This window comes from Astatotilapia calliptera, chromosome 15 (genome assembly GCF_900246225.1).
Source record: "Astatotilapia calliptera chromosome 15, fAstCal1.2, whole genome shotgun sequence".
Lineage (NCBI taxonomy): Eukaryota > Metazoa > Chordata > Actinopteri > Cichliformes > Cichlidae > Astatotilapia > Astatotilapia calliptera.
The window spans coordinates 7897629-7916900 of NC_039316.1; the positions used below are offsets into that span (position 1 = coordinate 7897629).

General features: G+C 38.5%; 3 protein-coding genes across 9 annotated transcripts in view; 2 read left to right on the plus strand and 1 right to left on the minus strand.

Moving 5' to 3' along the window:
* Positions 1-7346, plus strand: part of ylpm1 (YLP motif containing 1) — a 29588-nt gene extending 22242 nt beyond the window's left edge. For 4 of the 5 annotated variants that reach the window (XM_026194026.1, XM_026194027.1, XM_026194029.1 and 1 more), the window contains 3 exons: positions 101-228; positions 659-842; positions 1302-1614. In XM_026194026.1, the coding sequence (XP_026049811.1) occupies positions 101-228; positions 659-805 (275 nt within the window). In that variant the 3' untranslated portion in view covers positions 806-842; positions 1302-1614. Of the gene's footprint in view, positions 1-100; positions 229-658; positions 843-1301; positions 1615-7283 lie in introns of those variants that run through there. The other variant, XM_026194030.1, reaches the window with a different exon arrangement.
* Positions 2039-10089, minus strand: LOC113037211 (prospero homeobox protein 1-like). Of its 3 annotated transcripts, none has more exons than XM_026194034.1 (5): positions 10027-10089; positions 8461-9757; positions 7839-7940; positions 7216-7410; positions 2039-4365 (listed from the first exon to the last, which is right to left on the minus strand). In XM_026194034.1, the coding sequence occupies exons 2-5, from the start codon at positions 9754-9756 to the stop codon at positions 4198-4200; spliced, it is 1761 nt and encodes a 586-aa protein (XP_026049819.1). In that variant the 5' UTR covers position 9757; positions 10027-10089; the 3' UTR covers positions 2039-4197. The 3 variants fall into 3 exon arrangements, with proteins under 3 accessions (XP_026049819.1, XP_026049820.1, XP_026049818.1); XM_026194035.1 differs by lacking the exon at positions 10027-10089 and having other exon boundaries at positions 8461-9511; positions 9606-9661; XM_026194033.1 differs by having other exon boundaries at positions 8461-10042.
* Positions 10090-10486: 397 nt separating this feature from the next.
* On the plus strand, positions 10487-19177 carry LOC113037264 (dihydrolipoyllysine-residue succinyltransferase component of 2-oxoglutarate dehydrogenase complex, mitochondrial-like). Its single transcript, XM_026194162.1, has 15 exons — positions 10487-10667; positions 13971-14004; positions 14286-14328; positions 14586-14650; positions 14761-14835; positions 14958-15013; positions 15103-15211; positions 15455-15589; positions 16707-16777; positions 16891-16988; positions 17068-17198; positions 17294-17367; positions 17470-17553; positions 17699-17866; positions 17991-19177. Exons 1-15 carry the CDS (start codon positions 10605-10607, stop codon positions 18123-18125), a joined length of 1341 nt encoding a protein of 446 aa, XP_026049947.1. The 5' UTR covers positions 10487-10604; the 3' UTR covers positions 18126-19177.
* Positions 19178-19272: the final 95 nt, after the last annotated feature.

The window sequence follows — 19272 nt, forward strand, 5'->3', positions numbered from 1 at the left end:
TATTTTATTTTTTGATAAATGAGTGATACCTTGTTGAGGTTTTATGTTGTTTTTATGGGGGAGTAGAGGTAAACTGAACGGTAATCTTCAATTTAAACAGACAAGTTGGATGGTCTGGGGAGTGGCGGGAAGAGGAAGCGTGAAGGCGAACATATGGCAGGCCTCGAAGACTACCTACAGCTGCCAGATGACTATGCCACACGCATGTCCGAACCTGGAAAGAAGAGGGTAAAATTTGACCTGACCATCTATGAGTGCATTTGTTTGTTAGTGAGGAAAAACCAAAAGTTCAAGGTTGTTTTTTCCTTACCATTTCTAAGAATGCATTGATACAACAGCTAGCAAATCAGCAAATATAACCTTTATCAATATCAGAGGCTGATATGTATATTTATGTCAGGTGTGAGCTGGCTACATGTTTAAACATGCATTTAAACAGTGAACGTCAGTTCACTATTAATTAAAAAAGAAATATAACAGAAAACTGAATTATTTTTAGCATTTATTTCACAGTTGGTGTGTCCCTAGTAGTTTCTATGATACTGAATGTTCAAAGATGTTACTGAATTATCTGAAATCATTTACCCATTTCTTGTTCATAACATGATATCCTGGGTTTCTCCCTGGTTTTTTTGTTTGTTTTGTTTGTTTTCCAAAGGTTCGATGGGCTGATCTTGAAGAGCAAAAGGATGCAGATCGAAAGCGTGCTATCGGTTTCGTGGTGGGTCAAACGGACTGGGAGAAAATAACAGACGAGAGTGGCCAGCTGGCACAAAGAGCTCTCAACCGTACCAAGTATTTCTAAGAAGATAATCTTACACTTTTTTTGGTTTCAGTGAAAGGTTCGTATTTTTCCTATTCATATTGTTCAGGTTGTTAGAAAAATTGTAGATGATGTTTGTGGCTATTAAGTCATAATATTCTACAATTTAAAATATTTTAATCAGAATGTTTAATGACTCAAATGAGAAGTTTGAGGGAACGTCTTTTGTATCAGTAATATTGGAAAATATACTGAGAGAAACATTTGGTCAATCAGCCAGCCATTTTCCCGAAAAAGATTCGACTTACCATTTCCAAAGTAATCTTATTGAGTTTGATCGGGAGCATACAGATTAAGAATGACTTATATGAGAATGCAGGTAACACTATTATCTTCTGTATTTAACAGTAGTTAACAGAATGCCATAAAATACATGAAATTTCATTGTTTTAATGCAGTCCTTATTGTCACATAAAACAAATAAACTTGAGTGAAATTTAACCGTGAAATTACCAATATCATGCTTTTCTTTCTGCAGGTGCCCAGAATGTGAAAACTGCTGAAGCTTACTGGCGATGAAATTTTGATCAGGGTGATTTCACCAGCTGTTATCTGTTTCTTATTACATTCATTATTACATATATTAGAGGCTTTTATTTCTCTGGATATAAATCAAATCAATATGTAGTTTATAATTCTCTGATACGTCTAGTCTTGCATCCTATCATTATTCTTATGTTTGGGTTCTTTTGCTGTTTTATACTCTTCCTAATTCATGTACTGTATACCTGTAGCAATGTTTCTTGGTCCATCCATAGTTTTAAAAGGGACAATAAAAAACACAATCTAAACTTTCTGAGTCTTACTGAATTTATCAGGTGGGTTTTATGATCTACATATTTTGTATAAAATTGTATTTTGTTAGAAATTACCATGTAGATCAGTTGACCTACTTTTATTTTCACATGGCATTTTCTCACACAAAAGCTTTAACACTTTGGATTGCTTTACCCAGTGTCTTTACAACATCTTTAGAAATAGATGATGACCAGTTTGAAATTGGACTGTTGGCAGCATCTGTTGAAATGGTTTACAGTGCATCCCTAACCCTGAAACAAACAAAAAAAACCAAACAAACCCAAATTGTCAAAATATGGAAGAACATTTTGTAAGGGAAAAATCAGTCCACTCTGGGTTTGGGGTTCTTAGATGTCCCGTTTTTAAAAAATTTCTGTTACTGTTTTTTGTTGGGGTTTTTTCTTTTTTCTTTTTTAATTATTAGAAAAACAAAACAAACAATTCTAATATTATTTTTTTGCACTCAAAGTCAAAATAAGATGTTGCCTGTACCACATTTTGATTACTATACCCTCACTGGCCACCTCATCCCTGTTACTAGTACTTGGTTGGGCTTCAATTTGCCTTCAGTTCGTGCACATTTTTTCAGCTGCACATCCATAGTGGAGTCTCCCGTTCTACCACTCCCATTCTGAAGGTGCTCTATTTGATTGAGATCTGGTGAATGTGGAGGTCATTTTAGTATAGTAAACGTGTCATGTTCCATAACCAGTGTGAGATGCTTTGAGCTGTTTACATGGTGCATTAGCCACCAACACACAATGGGTACACTTTGGTCATAAAGGGAAGGACAAGGTCAGTAACAGTACTCAGGTATGTCTGGCATATGAATAGTGCTCATTTAGTTCTAATAGCCCTTTTCCATAAGTACCTACTCAGAACAACTCAACATTTTTATTTATTTTTTTAGGGTTTGCCATTAGGTCATAGTACCTGGTATCAGGTACTTTTTTAGTACCTACTCAACTGGGGTTCCAAGCGATCTGAAAATGTGACATCAACACGCTGCATGCCACTGATTGGCTAGACAGGGACGTCACTTGATAAGTCATGAGAGAAACTCCTTCACGAAAATCAAACCCACCATTTTTGAAATCCAGCAACGATGGAAATGGCTACACAGAAACGACACTCAGAGTCTAACGAAAAGCCACAGACTGACTGCAGGTGTACCATTGTCTTGATGTCCACCTTTGTTGTGGCATTCCGTGTTGCATACAAATGGCGTTCAACCGAATTTGTATAATGATCGTACGCACATCAGACGGTACTCTGTTGTCATGGAAAACAAATTGTCAAGCTCCAACTTCTGACTCTACCATCCCAATGTCGCACCAGAAATCAAGGCTTATTGGACTCATTGGTCTTCTCCTTTCCAATTTAGGTGAGCCTATGTAGCATCAGTTTCCTTTTATTGACTTTAAGAAGTGCCACCCGATGTGGTCTTCTGCTGCTGTAGCCATTCTGCTTCAAGGTTCAATGTGTTGTGTGCTCAGAGATGTTTTTCTGCATTCCTTGGTTTTGACACATGGTTATTTGGGGTTACGTCATAAACCCTAGTGATGGTTATGTGTTAAAAACCCCAGTAGATCAGCAGTTTCTGTAGTACTCAGACCAGCCCAATTGGCATCAACAAACATGCCACATTTAAAATCCCACTTTTTCTCACTCACATTTTTGACTTCAGCAGGTTTGACCATTTCTACATGGCAATTAGCTGATTAGATATTTGCAATAATAAGCAGTTGAACAGTTGTACCTAGTAAAATGGCTTCTTAGTGTGAAATGTATAGTTTCCCAAACTATTTTGTTTTTTTTTTTGGCCCCTGTTTGCTGTTGAAATCAAGCACATCAGGATTTTATTTTTTATTTTTTTACAATAAATTTAATCTGGATTACCGACATTGTTACTGGAGTAACTGAAGGACACAACAAGGATCGACGGTTACAAACAGACAAATCACTTCTGATGAAGGATTAAATTGGCTTTGGACCATTGGTTGAAGTGTGCCATGTGGTAAATGAATGGATGGATCCAGGTGGTAAGTATGGAAGAAAGCAAGAAACTATTCCTTTTTGTATTAATCCTTTATTAATACTTTAACTGGTTCACTGACATTGTAATTGTAGAATTGAAATGGTTTGTGTTCTATATATTTTTGTCATTTTGTTTGTATGTACAGTAATAAGTTCTGTTCCATCAATATTAAAGATTTTGTAAATTCCTGGTTTGGAATTTATTTTGTGCTTTTTACAGAAAACAAATTGTGATCTGTGACTCGTCGTGTCAACAATAAAATATTTTTAATCATGTAAAATATGTATTGTTGCTATATAATATAGCAAAATACATGCATCTATCCAGCCAATGATATAACAAAAACGATTGACAGATATATATACACCCCACTGCCATCAGTATGGCAGAATCTACATTACTTTTCAGATGGCCAATCTTTGTTTTTAATTTAATAATAATAATTTTAAAAAAGTATTTTTTTTTTCCCCATGAAGAAATGAGTAAGTCCACATTGTGACCGGTCACTGTGGCACATGATCATGTCGTCTCCTGGTTCTTATACAGAGTGATGACTTTTGAATTCAGCTGGTACATCAGTGTCCAGTTTACAGATCACCTTGTAGATTGCCTTCTTCCAGGATGGATCACGATCTTTGCCCATTGAAATGGCAACGTAAAACTCTCTCAGTGTAATCTCAGCAACTTCCAGGAATCTGTCGGGCACCTGTGAATCCACACAAGAATTTCTTTAATGGGGGAGAGAGGGAATATCAGTCCTTTGCTGCCATTCTGTTCAGTCTGTCGTCGACAGATAGTGTGAATTGTATATGGCACTATATTTTAGATGTGACTCTAACCGAGAAAATTCAGGTAAGTAACAAATCAGGTCTTAGCACAGAGACTGAGAACAAAATTAAAGGAAGTGAAATGATCAAGAACAAATATTATTTTAGCAAGTTTCCCTGACACTGATTCAGCCTTGTCCCAAACTAAGGTTTATGGTCTGGGATCAGGATTAATCTATGTTTGGGAAACTGAACCAATGAGTATACAACTACCTGTGCTGTAATCAGCTTTTCTTATTTTGCAATGTGAACCTTTAAGTGTTTTAAACTACTGTCATGTAACAAAATAAAAGTGCATACACAAATTTTCCAAAATGGACCTGATAAGCAATGTTATGTTATTTAAAGATATGCAATTGTTAAATCTGGTGAAATTTCAAATGAGTACAGCGAGAATATAAGTGATTATAATAACGGTGGGGTTTGGTATGGATATTTTTTTTTAACATTTAAAACATATGCACAAAGATTAAAATCTTATTTTGCACAAACTCATGAGAATATATTTGTGACGCCAAGAGTATTTGAACAACATGTCCAGAGTTTAAAGAAATGTATTTATTAGCAACAACACTCAATAAGTTCTATTGGTGGATTTAATGAACAGGTTTAGGACGTATGTATAACATCAGTTTTTTTTTTCTAGCTGATGTACTTTATGTCACTAACAGCTGACACTAATATATGAGATGGAATTGCAATACTTGCTGTGTAATTAGTGTTAACCATATATGGACTGTGCTAAATTATACAAAATTTCATTGTGCATAAAAAAAACCTCCCTATTCGAATGGCAGTTATTAGTTTTACAGGTTTACTCAGTCCAGTTGCACAGCTAGCACAAGTATGTCTAATGACGAATCATTTTTTTCCTTTTCTTAACCAATCTGTTTGACATACTTGTAGCTCCTCTTATGCTTGCCGTGCTGTCTTTGTCTTCTCCCACTCAAAGCACAATTTATAGGTTTAATTTCTCTGTTACTCATTTGGAAATTAGAGGAATACTCGTGTTAAAGCTTAAAACAATTTCAGTTCCTGGAAAACTAATGAATAAAAAATATAGATGAAAGTTCTTAGTTTTTAGTATTTGTATTTTAGTATATGTTTGTTTGGTAACATTGAAACAAACAATAACTAAACATTTTCAACAATTCCACTAAGCCTAACAACTCTGGTAATCACATGAAGGTGTAGATTTTATTAGGCTGATTCTGATTTCTATCAAATCATGCTGAAATTGTCTCAGCCTTTAAGATCTACACGGAAATGTGTTTTGATTTAAAAGTTGGACAATAAAGAAAAATAATGGTTGTTTTTATTTGCAGAAGTGGGAAATCATGTTGCTTCATTAAAACTCATCACTGTTTTTAATGGTTTAAGTCATACTGAGCACATATAAATGACTACAATCTGCTATTTAATTACCAGTGATTTAAGCTTCTCAGTACAAACAGTCATCATCAGGACGTTTTAGTCCATTGTACTGATCAGCTCTGTTCACAGTGCTGACATTTACTCTGTATTAATAAATGTGCATTTTCAAAGCAAATCTTTATTTAATATATTACTAAGTGCCCTGACTTATTTTTTCTTCAGTAAAGCTTGTCACAGCTGCTTCATCGAAGTGCAACACTCACATCAATATAACATATTAAACCTTTCTTTATATGAACTCTATGAAATAATTTGTGTCATTTGACCTTTTATGATCTCTGTGCATTAACAGCTCAACATGGGCACATTATGAATTAGAAAAATAATCATCGTGACCGTCTGAGAGAAACCATAAGATCAGAATAGGTCAATTTCTGCTTTCTCTTCATCAGTAGTTACAAATTATTAGGTTGTTTACAGTTTTGCAAACTTAACATTAACTGGGTGAAACATAACGCTTAACATCTTACTCTCTTATCCTGTTTCACTGCAGTCAACTGTTCAATAAAGGAAAAAACACTATATTTGTACTATACATAGGTGAAAAAGACCTCTCCACATGGGGGTTAAATCAGACTGTAGAGAAAATTCTTACTTTGAAACATGCTTCTTGGGTTTTTTTTTTTGTTTGGTTGTTTCTAATTATTGCGTATTTGCTGCAGTTTCACACAATTTGTACCATTTTCAGGTAAAGTTCACATTTTGGAAAGGTTAAATAAACATTTTACTCAACCCTTCAAAGCCTGAACGATTGCCAGAAATTTAATTTTTTTTTTTTTTTTTTACAAAATTCTGGGGTATTTAACGAATCTATTATTTATTTTTTTTAAACTGAATTTAAATATTAATTTGCGTATATTTTTGAGTTTTAATTTGTTTTGTATTTGCTTTTAATATTTTTATTTATTTGTTTTCCAATTTAATACTTAGAAAAGCTTTTTATTTTGTATTTTTAGCAAATAAAAAAATCTCATGTATTAAATATGAAACACCAGGCTTTAAGGGGTTAAAAAAGAAAGAATGAGAATTACGTAAAATCTACACAATATTAGTCATAATAATGTAATGAATCTTGGTAAGCTCTATTCCTTTATTACTTTTTCTGAAACCGATACGGCGACATAAAAAAGAGGAGCTGCAGATACAGTGGACACAGTACAGTGTTTCTAAAATAAAGATGATGCATGGTCAAAAATGAGGCTATAAATTAAGGAATACCTGAGTGACACCTCACGACTCGCTTTTAGGAAGCAATCAGTGTGTTAGAGTAAAACAAGTCCTCAGTTGTTCCTCACCTGGAAGTCGCTGGCTTTGTTGTAGTGCCTGTTGAGAGCCCTGAAAAGTTCTGATTCTCTCCCCACAGTCAGACCCCTTACGTCTGCCACTCCTTCGATGAGAGCGTGTCGAGCAAACTTCTCCATCTGGATGTAGTAAAACTCCCTGAAGTTACTGAACCACTTGATGAGCTGAGAGGTGATGGAGCGCGTGAACTGAGGAGGAAAGAAAGGTAAGTGAGCTTGTCAAATGTGACAATGAACGTTGTTGTTTTCTGATTTGTATGTTTTACAGTGCACACTACAATATGTGAAGCAAATAAAATCACCCATGAAGCTATTTAACTGTCTTCTGTTTTTTTTTTTTTTAAACACACTGTGAATTATATGATGATGTCTTTGGTTTGTGGATTATGATGCTGAAAACGATGTAATAATAAATCCAAAGGTTACAGAGGACTCTTTGTATGTTTTCAGGTTGAGACTTTTCTCCCAAAATGGAAAGTAGCATCGCTGTTGCTCAAATGCAAAATGAAAGAAATTGTATAAATCTGTAAATTCAGCACATGTAACATGTTTTCTACTCTGTGAGAAGGACGATAACACGACATGTGCAAGAATCCAACTTGCAAGCCATCTCTCACCTGTACATCATGGAAACACATCTTCAGCACAAGTGAACTCGGGTAGCGAGTGTAGAAAAACATAAGCTTTGCTTTCTTCAGATGGTTTGTGGTCAGACCCTCCTAAAATTCACCAGCGTTAAGGACGAAACGCAAAAACAAGATATTTTCTCTCCAAAACTGATTCATTTATAGCCAATATACGATGAAAATGTTGATTCCACAATGGGTAGGTTTATTGTCTTTTTCTTTAAAAGGGGTGGCTGGGAATCAGGAGGTCCAGCAGATCATTTACTAAGTAAATAAAGTTTATTTGTAAGTGCCTTTTAGGACAAAACCAGTCACAAAGTGTTTAAAAGAGGTATTAAAAACAGGGTCACCTACCGATTGGAAGGCCAGTGGTTCAATCCCTGGCTCATCAAGTCCACATGCCTCAGTGTCCTTTTTAACATACTGAACCCCAAATTAAATTGATGTGTTTCTGCTTGATAGAAAGTATTTAAATGAGACTTATAGTACTTACAGTAAAGACTTTAAAGACATCTGCGTGAGATGCTACAGTATTCAGATATATTGGAGGTGTTCTGTCATTGCTAAGTGCTACTTAAAGCCACAGGTTAACACAAGAAATTAGAAAGGATACATTCAGCATGTACAGGTTGCTTTTCACCAGGCTATCAGACTCTGTCTTCACATGAAGGAGACCAGTGCTTTCCAAAATCACCGGATCTGCAGACACAGCGTGAGTCTGTGGGCTTCTCACAGATCTGGAATTGACCTTTGATCTCACTTTAACTGACTTCCAGCCTTCTTCTGAGTAACTGTCCTGTAGGCTCTTGAGAGCACGGTGATTCTTCTCTGATGCTTGAGATTCCTGCAGGGCAGAGTCAACGATGAGGAAATTTGGAGATTTTGGACGGTGGTGAGCTGGTAACCTGGATCTTTCCAGTTCGTGTTTTTGCACAACCAGAGACAGAGCTTCTGTTTGAACATCTGGGGTTTGCACCTCTGGAGTCCCACAACATGGAAGTCTCAACTTATCATCATCACTGCTCACCGATGGCTGAAGAGGCGTACCAGTCTCTACATTTTCCACTTCATATGGCGATGTCTGTAAAAGCGGCACACTTTTGAAAATGGAGTCAACGCTCTTGCTGACAACTCTGGACAACTCGTACTTTAGAACATCTGCCATTAGCCTTATTCTGGCCGGTTTGGATTGGAAGTAGTTCATCAATTTAACCTTCTTCCATCCTTGATATTTTAGACTCGAACTGCTCTCAAACTCACTGTACAAATCTGTAAACGCATCACCAGATGTTTTGATGGAATCATGGGCTTCTCTCACTCCATCCAGGTGAGTAACCTTTGTTCTGAGCTGCCTGGGGTGCTGATGCTGGCTCTCCAGCTGCTTTCTTGTTACCTGGCTTTGAGCCGTGCTTTCCATGCGTTTCTGAAGGAAAAGTGCTTCTTGGATCTTTTCGTCATTGTGCGTGCAGTCAGTCTCTTTACGCTCCTTCGTTTTCACTTCTGTGTTGTACATATGAGTAGGGCTGGTCATACCTTTGATTATATTTTCTACTCTCGCACGCTTTGCTTGATGGCCTCTGTTCAGGTTCCAGTCATGGTGACCATAAGAAGTGGGTGCGGGAGACGGGTGTCTTCCCATGAATAAAGATCCACTGGTGCTGCCTCTGGATGAAGTAAGATCCAGTTGACTGGAATACATCAAACCAGCAACTGCACTGCTATAATGAGCACTATCTGGTAGTGTTTTCATGTTCTCACCTTCTCTGTGTAAGGTCAATGAAACGCCTGACGAATCTGAGTTTGATGGCATGAGGTCAGGCTGAAAAGAGGAGAGATGCTCTGCAGCACAGCCATCCAGGCAGATGTTGCTGGAGGAATACATGGCTTTGCTCCAAACACTCTGATTCATTCTGGTAGGGTTAAAAAGACAAAAGTAAAAAAAAACCCCACTTATGAATAATAAAATGCATGCAAGTAATAGCAGGAAAGAGAACTTGGTACAGCTAGTGGAGACATCTTTCTCACATATACATGATATCCCTTTTTAGGTTGCAGGTTACCTCATTTTTAAAAAGTGTCTATTTAATTGAAATCAAACTAAATAAGTAAAAATACAAACAGATATTAAAGTATCATCAACATGGCATCCTTTTTACTCGATATGCAATATAAAACTTACCTGTCTTACAGCTCAGAGGAAGGGTGCAGGTCTGGGTCCTGGAGGAGGAAACTCGGTTATTTGTAGTGGTACAGCAGAGAGCGCTCCAGAAAGCAGGAGGTGTGTTCTAACATGTCAGCCTATCCCGTCCCCGTAACCTACCGCATTGTTAATAAACATATGAATCTTTGAAGGCTAGTAATGAATAAATTGTTACTTCTTTATGAGTGTATTCATTCATTGTGTCTGTTTTCTTGTTTCTCTAACACCGTGGTCTGCATGATGTGTTATCAATTATAAGTTGTTTTAGTATAGTATGCAGACATGGTACAGTCCTGTTAAATAAATTATTTTCATTATGTTATAATAAGAAAAGCTACATTTATTTAATTTTAATGACAATATTTAAAGGATTAAAGTTCATGGTGAGGCGAACTATGACCGGAGTGTGAGTAATATCCAGTCTGCTCCCACCGCCCGCTACGGTGGACCCCTCCAGTCCAGCCGCAGTGGTTCCTCCCATTCTTAGAGCTCTGCCGGGCTTCCGTACAGCCGCTTCAACCGCTGTCAGGACCAGGCAGACACTCCCCGGCCACGCTATGTTATCGCGATCTCCGCGTGTTTACCGGACGCTGTGCCGCTCCCTGTCAGCGGCTCGTCAGGTAGGCTGGGAAGAAATAGCCAAACGAGTCTGTGTTTTAAAAGCGCTTCGAGGAGTTACAACATGGCTAGCTTGTTAGCTCGTAAACGCAGGGCCTCGTCACCAGGGACAGACCTGCAGGCACACTGACTGAGAGGCAGCACAAGTTTGTGAAGAGGTCCCGCACACCCACCCGTTCACTGTCCCGCTAACTGTTTTGTTTCTTGGTAGTTTTGAAAGCCCAGCAGTTGCTGTACACTGCTATATGTGACAGGCACAGTCTGAAATAGGATGATGTTTGTGTGTAGAAATAGCCCGTGTCCGACGTGTGTGTAACAGATAGCATGGCTTTTCCTTCACAAGTCCAGCAGTGCGTGCAGATGCATGTGCTGAAATATGAGCTGGATGGTACTAAGTGTCTCCTCAGAGTTGAACTGTACTTCTCATGAGTGTGTTGTCAGTGAGTTCAGTCTGCAGAGCTGTGCTGATAATGGTTATCTTGGCTATCAACACAGCTCCTGGTTGAGCTGTGTTGGTTATCAGTTACTTGGAGTGCAGATTAAAGGCTGGCATTTTCCCTGAAGCCTCAAAAAAAAAAAAAGTGTGGACTCCTCTTTAAGTCATGTTGGTGGCTTTGCGATGACACAGTTGTGCTGCATGCTTATTTTTTTAATACTGCACACACATCAGCTGGATTTTTATAATAGGAATGCACAGATTTTTAGGCTCTCATTGACTTTTTTTAAATGATAGCGGGCTATGGGAAAATAAGTTTCCCTGCAGTTGGCACTAACAAATGTTTTATTTGTTGTGTTACAACATTTTTGTGTCTAAAGATGACATTAGGGCAGTTTAGTTCATGAGGTAATAAATACAGTAACAGAATAAACAAAACAAATAAACAAAAATTTGCCAAATGATTAATTTAAAAATACACGTGAGGCCAGAATTTCACAATCGGTACATCCCACGCTTACAAGTAGGGCTCTGATGAATTGTTGTTTTAATTAGTCAATCTAAGTTATAGTTAAAGGTACAGTGTGGGAAATTTCAACACTAGATGTCAGTAGATTGCAGTCAACTGAATTCTGTTTTTGTACTATGGTGTACAAATCGGTTTATTATGTATGTGGATAGCCTCTAGCCATGTATATAAAACACTAGAAGGTGGAACAGTGACGTTTATCTCGTCCACTGTGGATAAAATGGCAAGGCATATGTTTTTATTGCATTCATTCTACATTTATGACAAGGGATTCATTTCTTGGAAGACGTAATTACACACTAGTCACTGTATATTTATGAGTACAATATTTTATTTACCATTTAATAACCTAGAAAAACTGACTGTACCTTCAAATTTCATTAGTGAGGTGGTTCAAGAGTAGGGCTGCCACAAACAATTATTTTAATAGTCGACTAGTCACCGATTATTTTTGCGATTAGTCGACTTATCAGATCGTGCATCAATTGGATGTAAAACGTACAGCTTATTGCACCAGCAGCATCTGCTCTTATATAACTATCATTAGCTTACAGCTTTAAGTTTAAGGTATGTGCTCTCACCGGCTCTAGTGACCTAGCCCCCTGCTAGCTATCGAGCTAGTGGGTAACAGACGTCTCCGAAAACGTCGGAGCGCTTTTGAAAATATGTGGTGTCTTGATAAACTGAGCAGATATTTGAGGCTTACACAGCTACATTCTCGCCTGAAAATATGTTGAACGTTTATTTTGTGACCCAGAAAGAATAATAAGAGTAATATTAAAACTAACTAGCTGCCGCCATTGTTGAAAATTGAGCAGGGCCGCGCTATGAATTCTGGGACACTGCTTCTTCTTCTTCGGAGTTTAACGGCAGCTGGCATCCTTGAACATGCAATGCTGCCATTTTCTGTTTCAGTCCGTTGTTACACTCTTAAATACTACTACTTATTCCTGCGTCTTTTGGGATCTTACAAAGCTTCAAACGACACGTCGACTATTAAATTAGTCGTCGACAATTTTGATAGTCGACGTAATCGTGACTAGTCGACTAATCGTGGCAGCCCTATTCAAGAGCAGGAAAAGACACAAAACAAGCTGGTGTACTTCTAGTGCTGGTTGCATAAAATCTGTGCCATTTCAAATACAAATATTAATTTCAGAATCAGAATACTTTATTGATCCCTAGGGGAAATTATTTAGATTTGTTTTCATGCGTGCAACTCCGATGTCGCACAGATGTGTGGTGAATCCAGTTATGACAGTCTTCAAAGTTTCTCTTTCTCATATCTAGCTCAGATGGGAAACAGTCCACTCGAGCCATGTTCCCACGGCTTCATTTGGTTTAGGTGTGGTGCTGCCAGGATAGGGCGTGCAGGAAAACGGGACATCCACTTAATGTCCGATCAGACACGCGTGACATTTGTGTTCTCACGTGCACGTCCATCAGGTAACATCTGGAAAAGTTTGCATTCAGTTAAGCAGGGTGTGTAATCACGTAAAAGATCTGTATTTTTTAATTCCATATATTATTTTTACTGGAAAAACGCTTGGGGACACACTGAAAGCGGTAACGCAGGATGAGCCAGTGGTTTATCAAGCTGTTAACACTTGGCTGCGTGCTCCGAGTACTTTGAATAGTACTTTCTGACAACTCCACCCTGCTCCGGCAAGCCCAGAGTAAGCAAGTTTAGCTCTGGGGCACAAGTGACACCGCCAGACAAACATTACTGTAAAAGCAGTCATAACTAGACATACCTCTCCTCTAAAATACACAGACGACTTATATCAGGCTGCAGCGGAGTGGCCTTACAGAAGCCTGTGTTGTCAGCACTGGAAAAATCTTGTGGCTATAGCTGAAATTTAAAAGTATGAAGGATTTTCAGACTGTTTATCTTCCACTGGGGAAAAGGGAGAGAAGAAAGAATGAAAGAGAATCAATCATTACAGCGCAGTAGATGTTTTTTATTGGCAATATTGTATCGATACAGAGAGACCAAATGTCGTTATTTCATTTAAATAAATGAAAACGTAAAAGGTGATTAACACATTGTAAAATAGCAACACCTGATCAAGTAATTCACTGAAAATGAAGCAAGATTTAAATTTTCTCTACACCCTTAATCGAATAAGTGGATGGATGGGACAGTGAGTGGGTGGATAACTGCGAAGTTATATCTTCTGGTCAAAAAAAAAAAAAAAAAAGCACAGCCTCTGTAAAAAAAAAAAAAAAAAAATTTAAATCGAAATGAAGCAAAACAGTCTGCAGTTTATTAGAGGATGAAAATAATTCCTAGTTACAGCTGCTCTAATTAATCTAATTCTTTTTTTCAAATCTTTACAGCTCAGTGATGTGCTGGTCCGACAGAAAACATCAGGTAAGCATGCTTGAGTGGACGGAGCGTTCAGGTGGATTTTAGAGCCTGGATTTCGGGCCACTCTTTTTATCCGGTCTCTCATGAATAACCATGCTCAATTAGCGGGTTGTCTGAAGCAGAATAAGTAATGCTGGCTGAATGGCGAAGATGCCTGAGGAGCCCACAAGTGGTTAACTGCAGCTTTCAGAAAGCTCCACTCATATCTTATGTTAGAGCATGAGGAAAAGCAGCGGCAGTTTGTGCTGATTTTCTTTCCGTGTCTTTTGTTTGTTCCCCTCAAGGCCACACCATCTGCAGCCAGATCGTTTACAGGAAACCTCAGCCGTAAGTTTGTTTCTCATGTACACAAAAATGTCGTCCGCTGTACAGAATGAATCGAAATATTTGATCTTTAAGTGTGACAGTGCTGCATGTGCTTTTTAACGCCGTCATTTAACACTTAATGTGAGCTAGACCTAATCAAAAATAGATCAGCCGGGTGATAAATAATACCACACACTGAATCCCTTAATACATGCTTTTATCTATGTATTTTTTTTGTTTTTTCCAATCAAAATAAATCCCTTCTTCTTGACATTTAGATGTGATTTTCCATCATCAGCCAATATCTACCAAATAAGATACTTTAAGACATCTGCTCACCACAGTATGTATCACATCTATGTCTTTAACCAATGTCAGCATCATGCTTTGTATCTGTTCTGCATTTAACTGACTGCAAAATGTTTTTGCATTTGCTTGTTTTTTTTTCCACAGGGGATGAAGTGGTCACAGTCAAAACTCCTGCATTTGCAGAATCAGTTACAGAGGGGGATGTGAGGTGGGAGAAAGGTTGGTGTGTATAAATATGCCACAAATGACTGACCGTGAGAATAAGCCGAATATTGGTGGTAAATGTTCAACACATGCGATGCATGCTTTCGGATTGATTGTTTTTATCGATTCATTTCCAGCTGTGGGCGACTCCGTGTCAGAGGATGAAGTGGTTTGCGAAATCGAGACTGACAAGGTGTGACAGAGGAAACGTGAGACGGTCTATTTTTGGAGGGTGGGGGTGTTGTTAAAATTACGACAGATTTCTTTGTCTTGTGCTTCCAGACCTCGGTGCAAGTCCCCGCTCCTGCAGCCGGTGTCATCGAGGAGTTACTGGTGCCTGACGGAGGGAAGGTAGAAGGAGGAACGCCTCTCTTTAAACTCCGGAAAGGAGGTTTGCCTGTTTATTTTCAGTAACTTGAGCCCAGTTTACAATACATGGGAAAAATCAAAGACAGAACATGTAATATTAGTTCTATTTGGTGTTTAAAACATGTGTGTTGCAAATTTTGCTGTGAATGTCCTACGGATGAGAAAAAAATCGGATTTTTAATGTTATGGAAATTGGAAGCAAAATATAATATGGCAATCATTGCACCTATACTGTATTTGTCCTTCTCTACTTCTTTCTTCTCAGCTGTTGCTGCCAAAGCTGCCCCCTCCCAAGCTACAGATGCACCACCTCCAGCAGCCGAAACCTCTCCTCCACCTGCAGCCCCAGCTGCCACTCCTCCAGCACCACCACCACCACAGCCCGCCCAACCCAAGCCTGGTGTGTAGTTTTATGTAGTTGCTGACTGTGTACTCATGTGTACCTCTGCATCTTTTTAGGTTACAATTAGTGCTGTCAAAATTAACACATTAACACAAGTTAATCCGCCATCACGGTCAACACGGTTAAAATTTTTAACGCATCTGGAGTGCAGAATGACTCAAAATCCCTCAAATGTTTCTGTCAACGCATTTTGGGCAGGTTGTCCAAGTAGAGTTACCTTCGCACATGCGCAAATGGGCAGTAGATCTGGTGGTGACGGGCAGCTGAACCAGTCAACTCAATATGGAAGATTATAAACGCACATTGGGCTTCTAACACGTCACCCAGCTTGCGACAAATCACTCACGCAGCATCGGGGGCTCAGTAAGTCTACCTCGGACATATTGACTGACACAATTGTCAAGTTGCGACAAACTGCAGACGTATTAACATAATTGAGAACACGTGCTTTACAGAGCTTTTGTTCCTCGTTTTAAGGACTTGAAGTGACTCCCCAAGAGTGACAGAGAGAGTTTTTTGTTAACATTAATGTTCAAGATGTTCAATAAACATGTTAAGTGTGTATATTTTCCCTTTTTTCTCGAGTCTGTTTGCTCATGCAAAATGAAATGCGATTAATATAGAATAAAAATGAATGATATTTAATCATGATCAATCAAAATGAATCCACAGTAACCCTGTGTAATGAATCTGATTAAACATCTTAATTGTTTGACAGCACTAATATATATTAGCATATAGGTTTGTTTTAAAAGGTGTATTTCACAGGAGAGAACCTGTGCTAAAAGACTGAAGAAAACTATTCCAATTCTCTTTGAATTTAAGCACACATTCTTTGTGTCTTTCTGCATTTACTTCATTATATTGCATGAATGTCAGTTACAAGCTTAAATATAAAGTTGAAAAAATGTAATTGCAACCAGGCTATTGATCAAGTAAATGCGATTAATTACAGAAAATTGTACGATTATCTAGTTAATTTTTTTAAATCTATTGACAGCACTAGTTACAATCAATTCATGTTGGCTCTCACACCTTTGTTTTACAAGAGCTATGTATTAATCAATGAATGATTTTTGTTTAATTATTAATATGTCTTTATGTTTTTACTTAGTTTCTGCTGTCAAACCCACTGTTGCAGCTCCAGCCCCCACAGCAGCTCCAGGAGTGAGAGGAGAAAGCAGGGTAACACACTCGTTGACACAACATTTCATATATTCCTCTGTTACGTCAACGTCTGTAATAATTTGGCCTCAAAATACAGCAGCATAACGACGACCGTTGTTTCCCGTGTCCAGGTGAAGATGAACCGCATGAGGCTGAGGATCGCTCAGAGGCTGAAGGAGGCTCAGAACACCTGCGCCATGCTGACTACCTTCAATGAGGTAGACATGAGGTGAGCATCAGTCCAGATTTTTTGAGCTGTACCTAAGGCTCCCGATTTCCATCTTTTTCTCCAATGTTCAAAATTTCAGCAACATTCACGAGCTGAGAAAACTCCACAAGGACGCCTTCTTAAAGAAGCACGACACCAAACTGGGTTTTATGTCGGCGTTTGTTAAGGCTGCTGCACACGCTCTGATCGACCAACCAGCCGTCAACGCTGGTAAGAACACACAAACATCTCCACTCTCACACACTCAAGCGGCCAACTTTACTGATTAAAACTTCTTTTTGTTATTTTACAAAATGCTTTTGCAGTTATTGATGACATAACCAAAGAGATCGTCTACAGAGATTATGTAGATATTAGCGTTGCCGTGGCCACTCCAAAGGTATGAGATTTGAGTCTCTGTAAACTGCTGTTAGATCTCTTGACTCCTTCAATTTTTGCTCCAGGTAACATGGATCAGACATTAACCAGGTTTGACTTTTAGGGGCTTGTTGTACCTGTGATCCGGAATGTTGAGACCATGAACTTCGCTGACATTGAGAAAGCCATTAATGCTCTGGGAGAAAAGGTAAATGATGAGAGACAGCACAGACGTCCTAGAATCATTTCGTTTTGAACCATTTCATCTCACTGGGAAAAGCAGTCTTTCAGATATTTGTTGTTCCTGTGCACCCCTGAATAAATGAGTAATTCCTTTGCGTTTTGTTCCTCAGGCTCGTAAAAACGAGCTCGCTGTCGAGGATATGGACGGAGGCACTTTCACCATCAGCAACGGTGGCGTGTTTGGCTCCATGTTTGGCACGCCCATCATTAACCCACCGCAGTCTGCCATCCTGGGCATGCATGGCATCTTTGACAGACCTGTGGCCGTCAATGGCAAGGTGAGAATTGTGTTAACTGATGAAATACAGAGCTCTTCTTTCTTTAAATTATAATCCTAGAATCAGTATACAGTTTTTCATATATAATATTTTTAAGACTACTAACTACTGTCTGCTTTGGCAGGTTGAGATCCGGCCCATGATGTACGTGGCATTGACGTACGATCACCGACTCATTGACGGCAGAGAAGCCGTCACCTTTTTACGCAAGATCAAAGCGGTGGTGGAAGATCCAAGAGTCCTGCTCCTGGGAATGTGACGTTTCCGCCACTAAATTCTTATTTAAAGATACTCGGCTGCATAAAAATGAACTCCACATCACAGAAAACGCACAAAATAGCCTGTACCACTATTGTTTTTTACAAGTGTTGATACTACAGGGGCGTACCGGGGTTGTGTTCCAATGCTCATTGCACTTAAATGCATGACATTACCTGTAACGTATCTGTCAAGTTGCCTAAATTGATGAAACTAAAAGTTTGCTACTTTGATCAGTAATTCTTTTACGACGTTTGAATTCATCAAATGGAAATAACTTCAAAAACAAGACAAAACTCTGGCTTTAACTCCACATAAGCCTGTCTAAAGATGCGTTATGAAGCCTTCGGATGAATGAAGCGGTATGCAAACTCACTCTCATCACAGTTGTATAATCATAAAACAGAATGGCTTTTCCAGACAGCAGCTGCTTGCATAACATTTCCCCCCCGCTTGTTAATTAGTGCTCTTGCGCCACTTTTTCCACAGTAGGGCCGAACAGGGATAATTCAGATTAGTTCAAGATGTTGATGTTAACACAGGTTTCACAGATTGCTTTGGTTAGACACTGTAACCGGCAACAGCCTGGAGAAAATGAGTCAGTAACCAGGAAACCAGGTCTTTGTATGGAACTTGTGTGTACAGCAGTGCCATGCCTTTAAGTCCACATCAACTCTCTGTTTGACTTGGTTTAATCATATTCCTGCCTGTCCTGTGTTGTATATAGCGATCTAGTATAAACTTGCCTCGCTCACTGTTGTCAAGGTTACATGCGCTGATCCAACTGTTATCAGTTATTTAGTAAAACAAACGAACATTTCATTTTTGTTCAGCAGAAACTGTACATAACAAAAACCTCATGCTTTTTTACCTAGATGCACACAATTTGTTACTTTATGAAAAATATGTTCGAAGTAAAGTTCAAAGTGCACAATTTGCAGGTTTTTATGCTGGAACATTCATTTTCATTGTCCAGTCTCGTATATGAAATGCTTCTACTTATTTAAAGAAACAATTTCAAACATTAAATCTCTTGATTTATATGTACTGAAACTTGTCTCACACTTTTCTTCTTCATGTTCATACATAGGTGTTCTATTCTCCTCATGCTATTTTCAAGAAGTCTCTGAAGAAGTCTAGTGAATTAT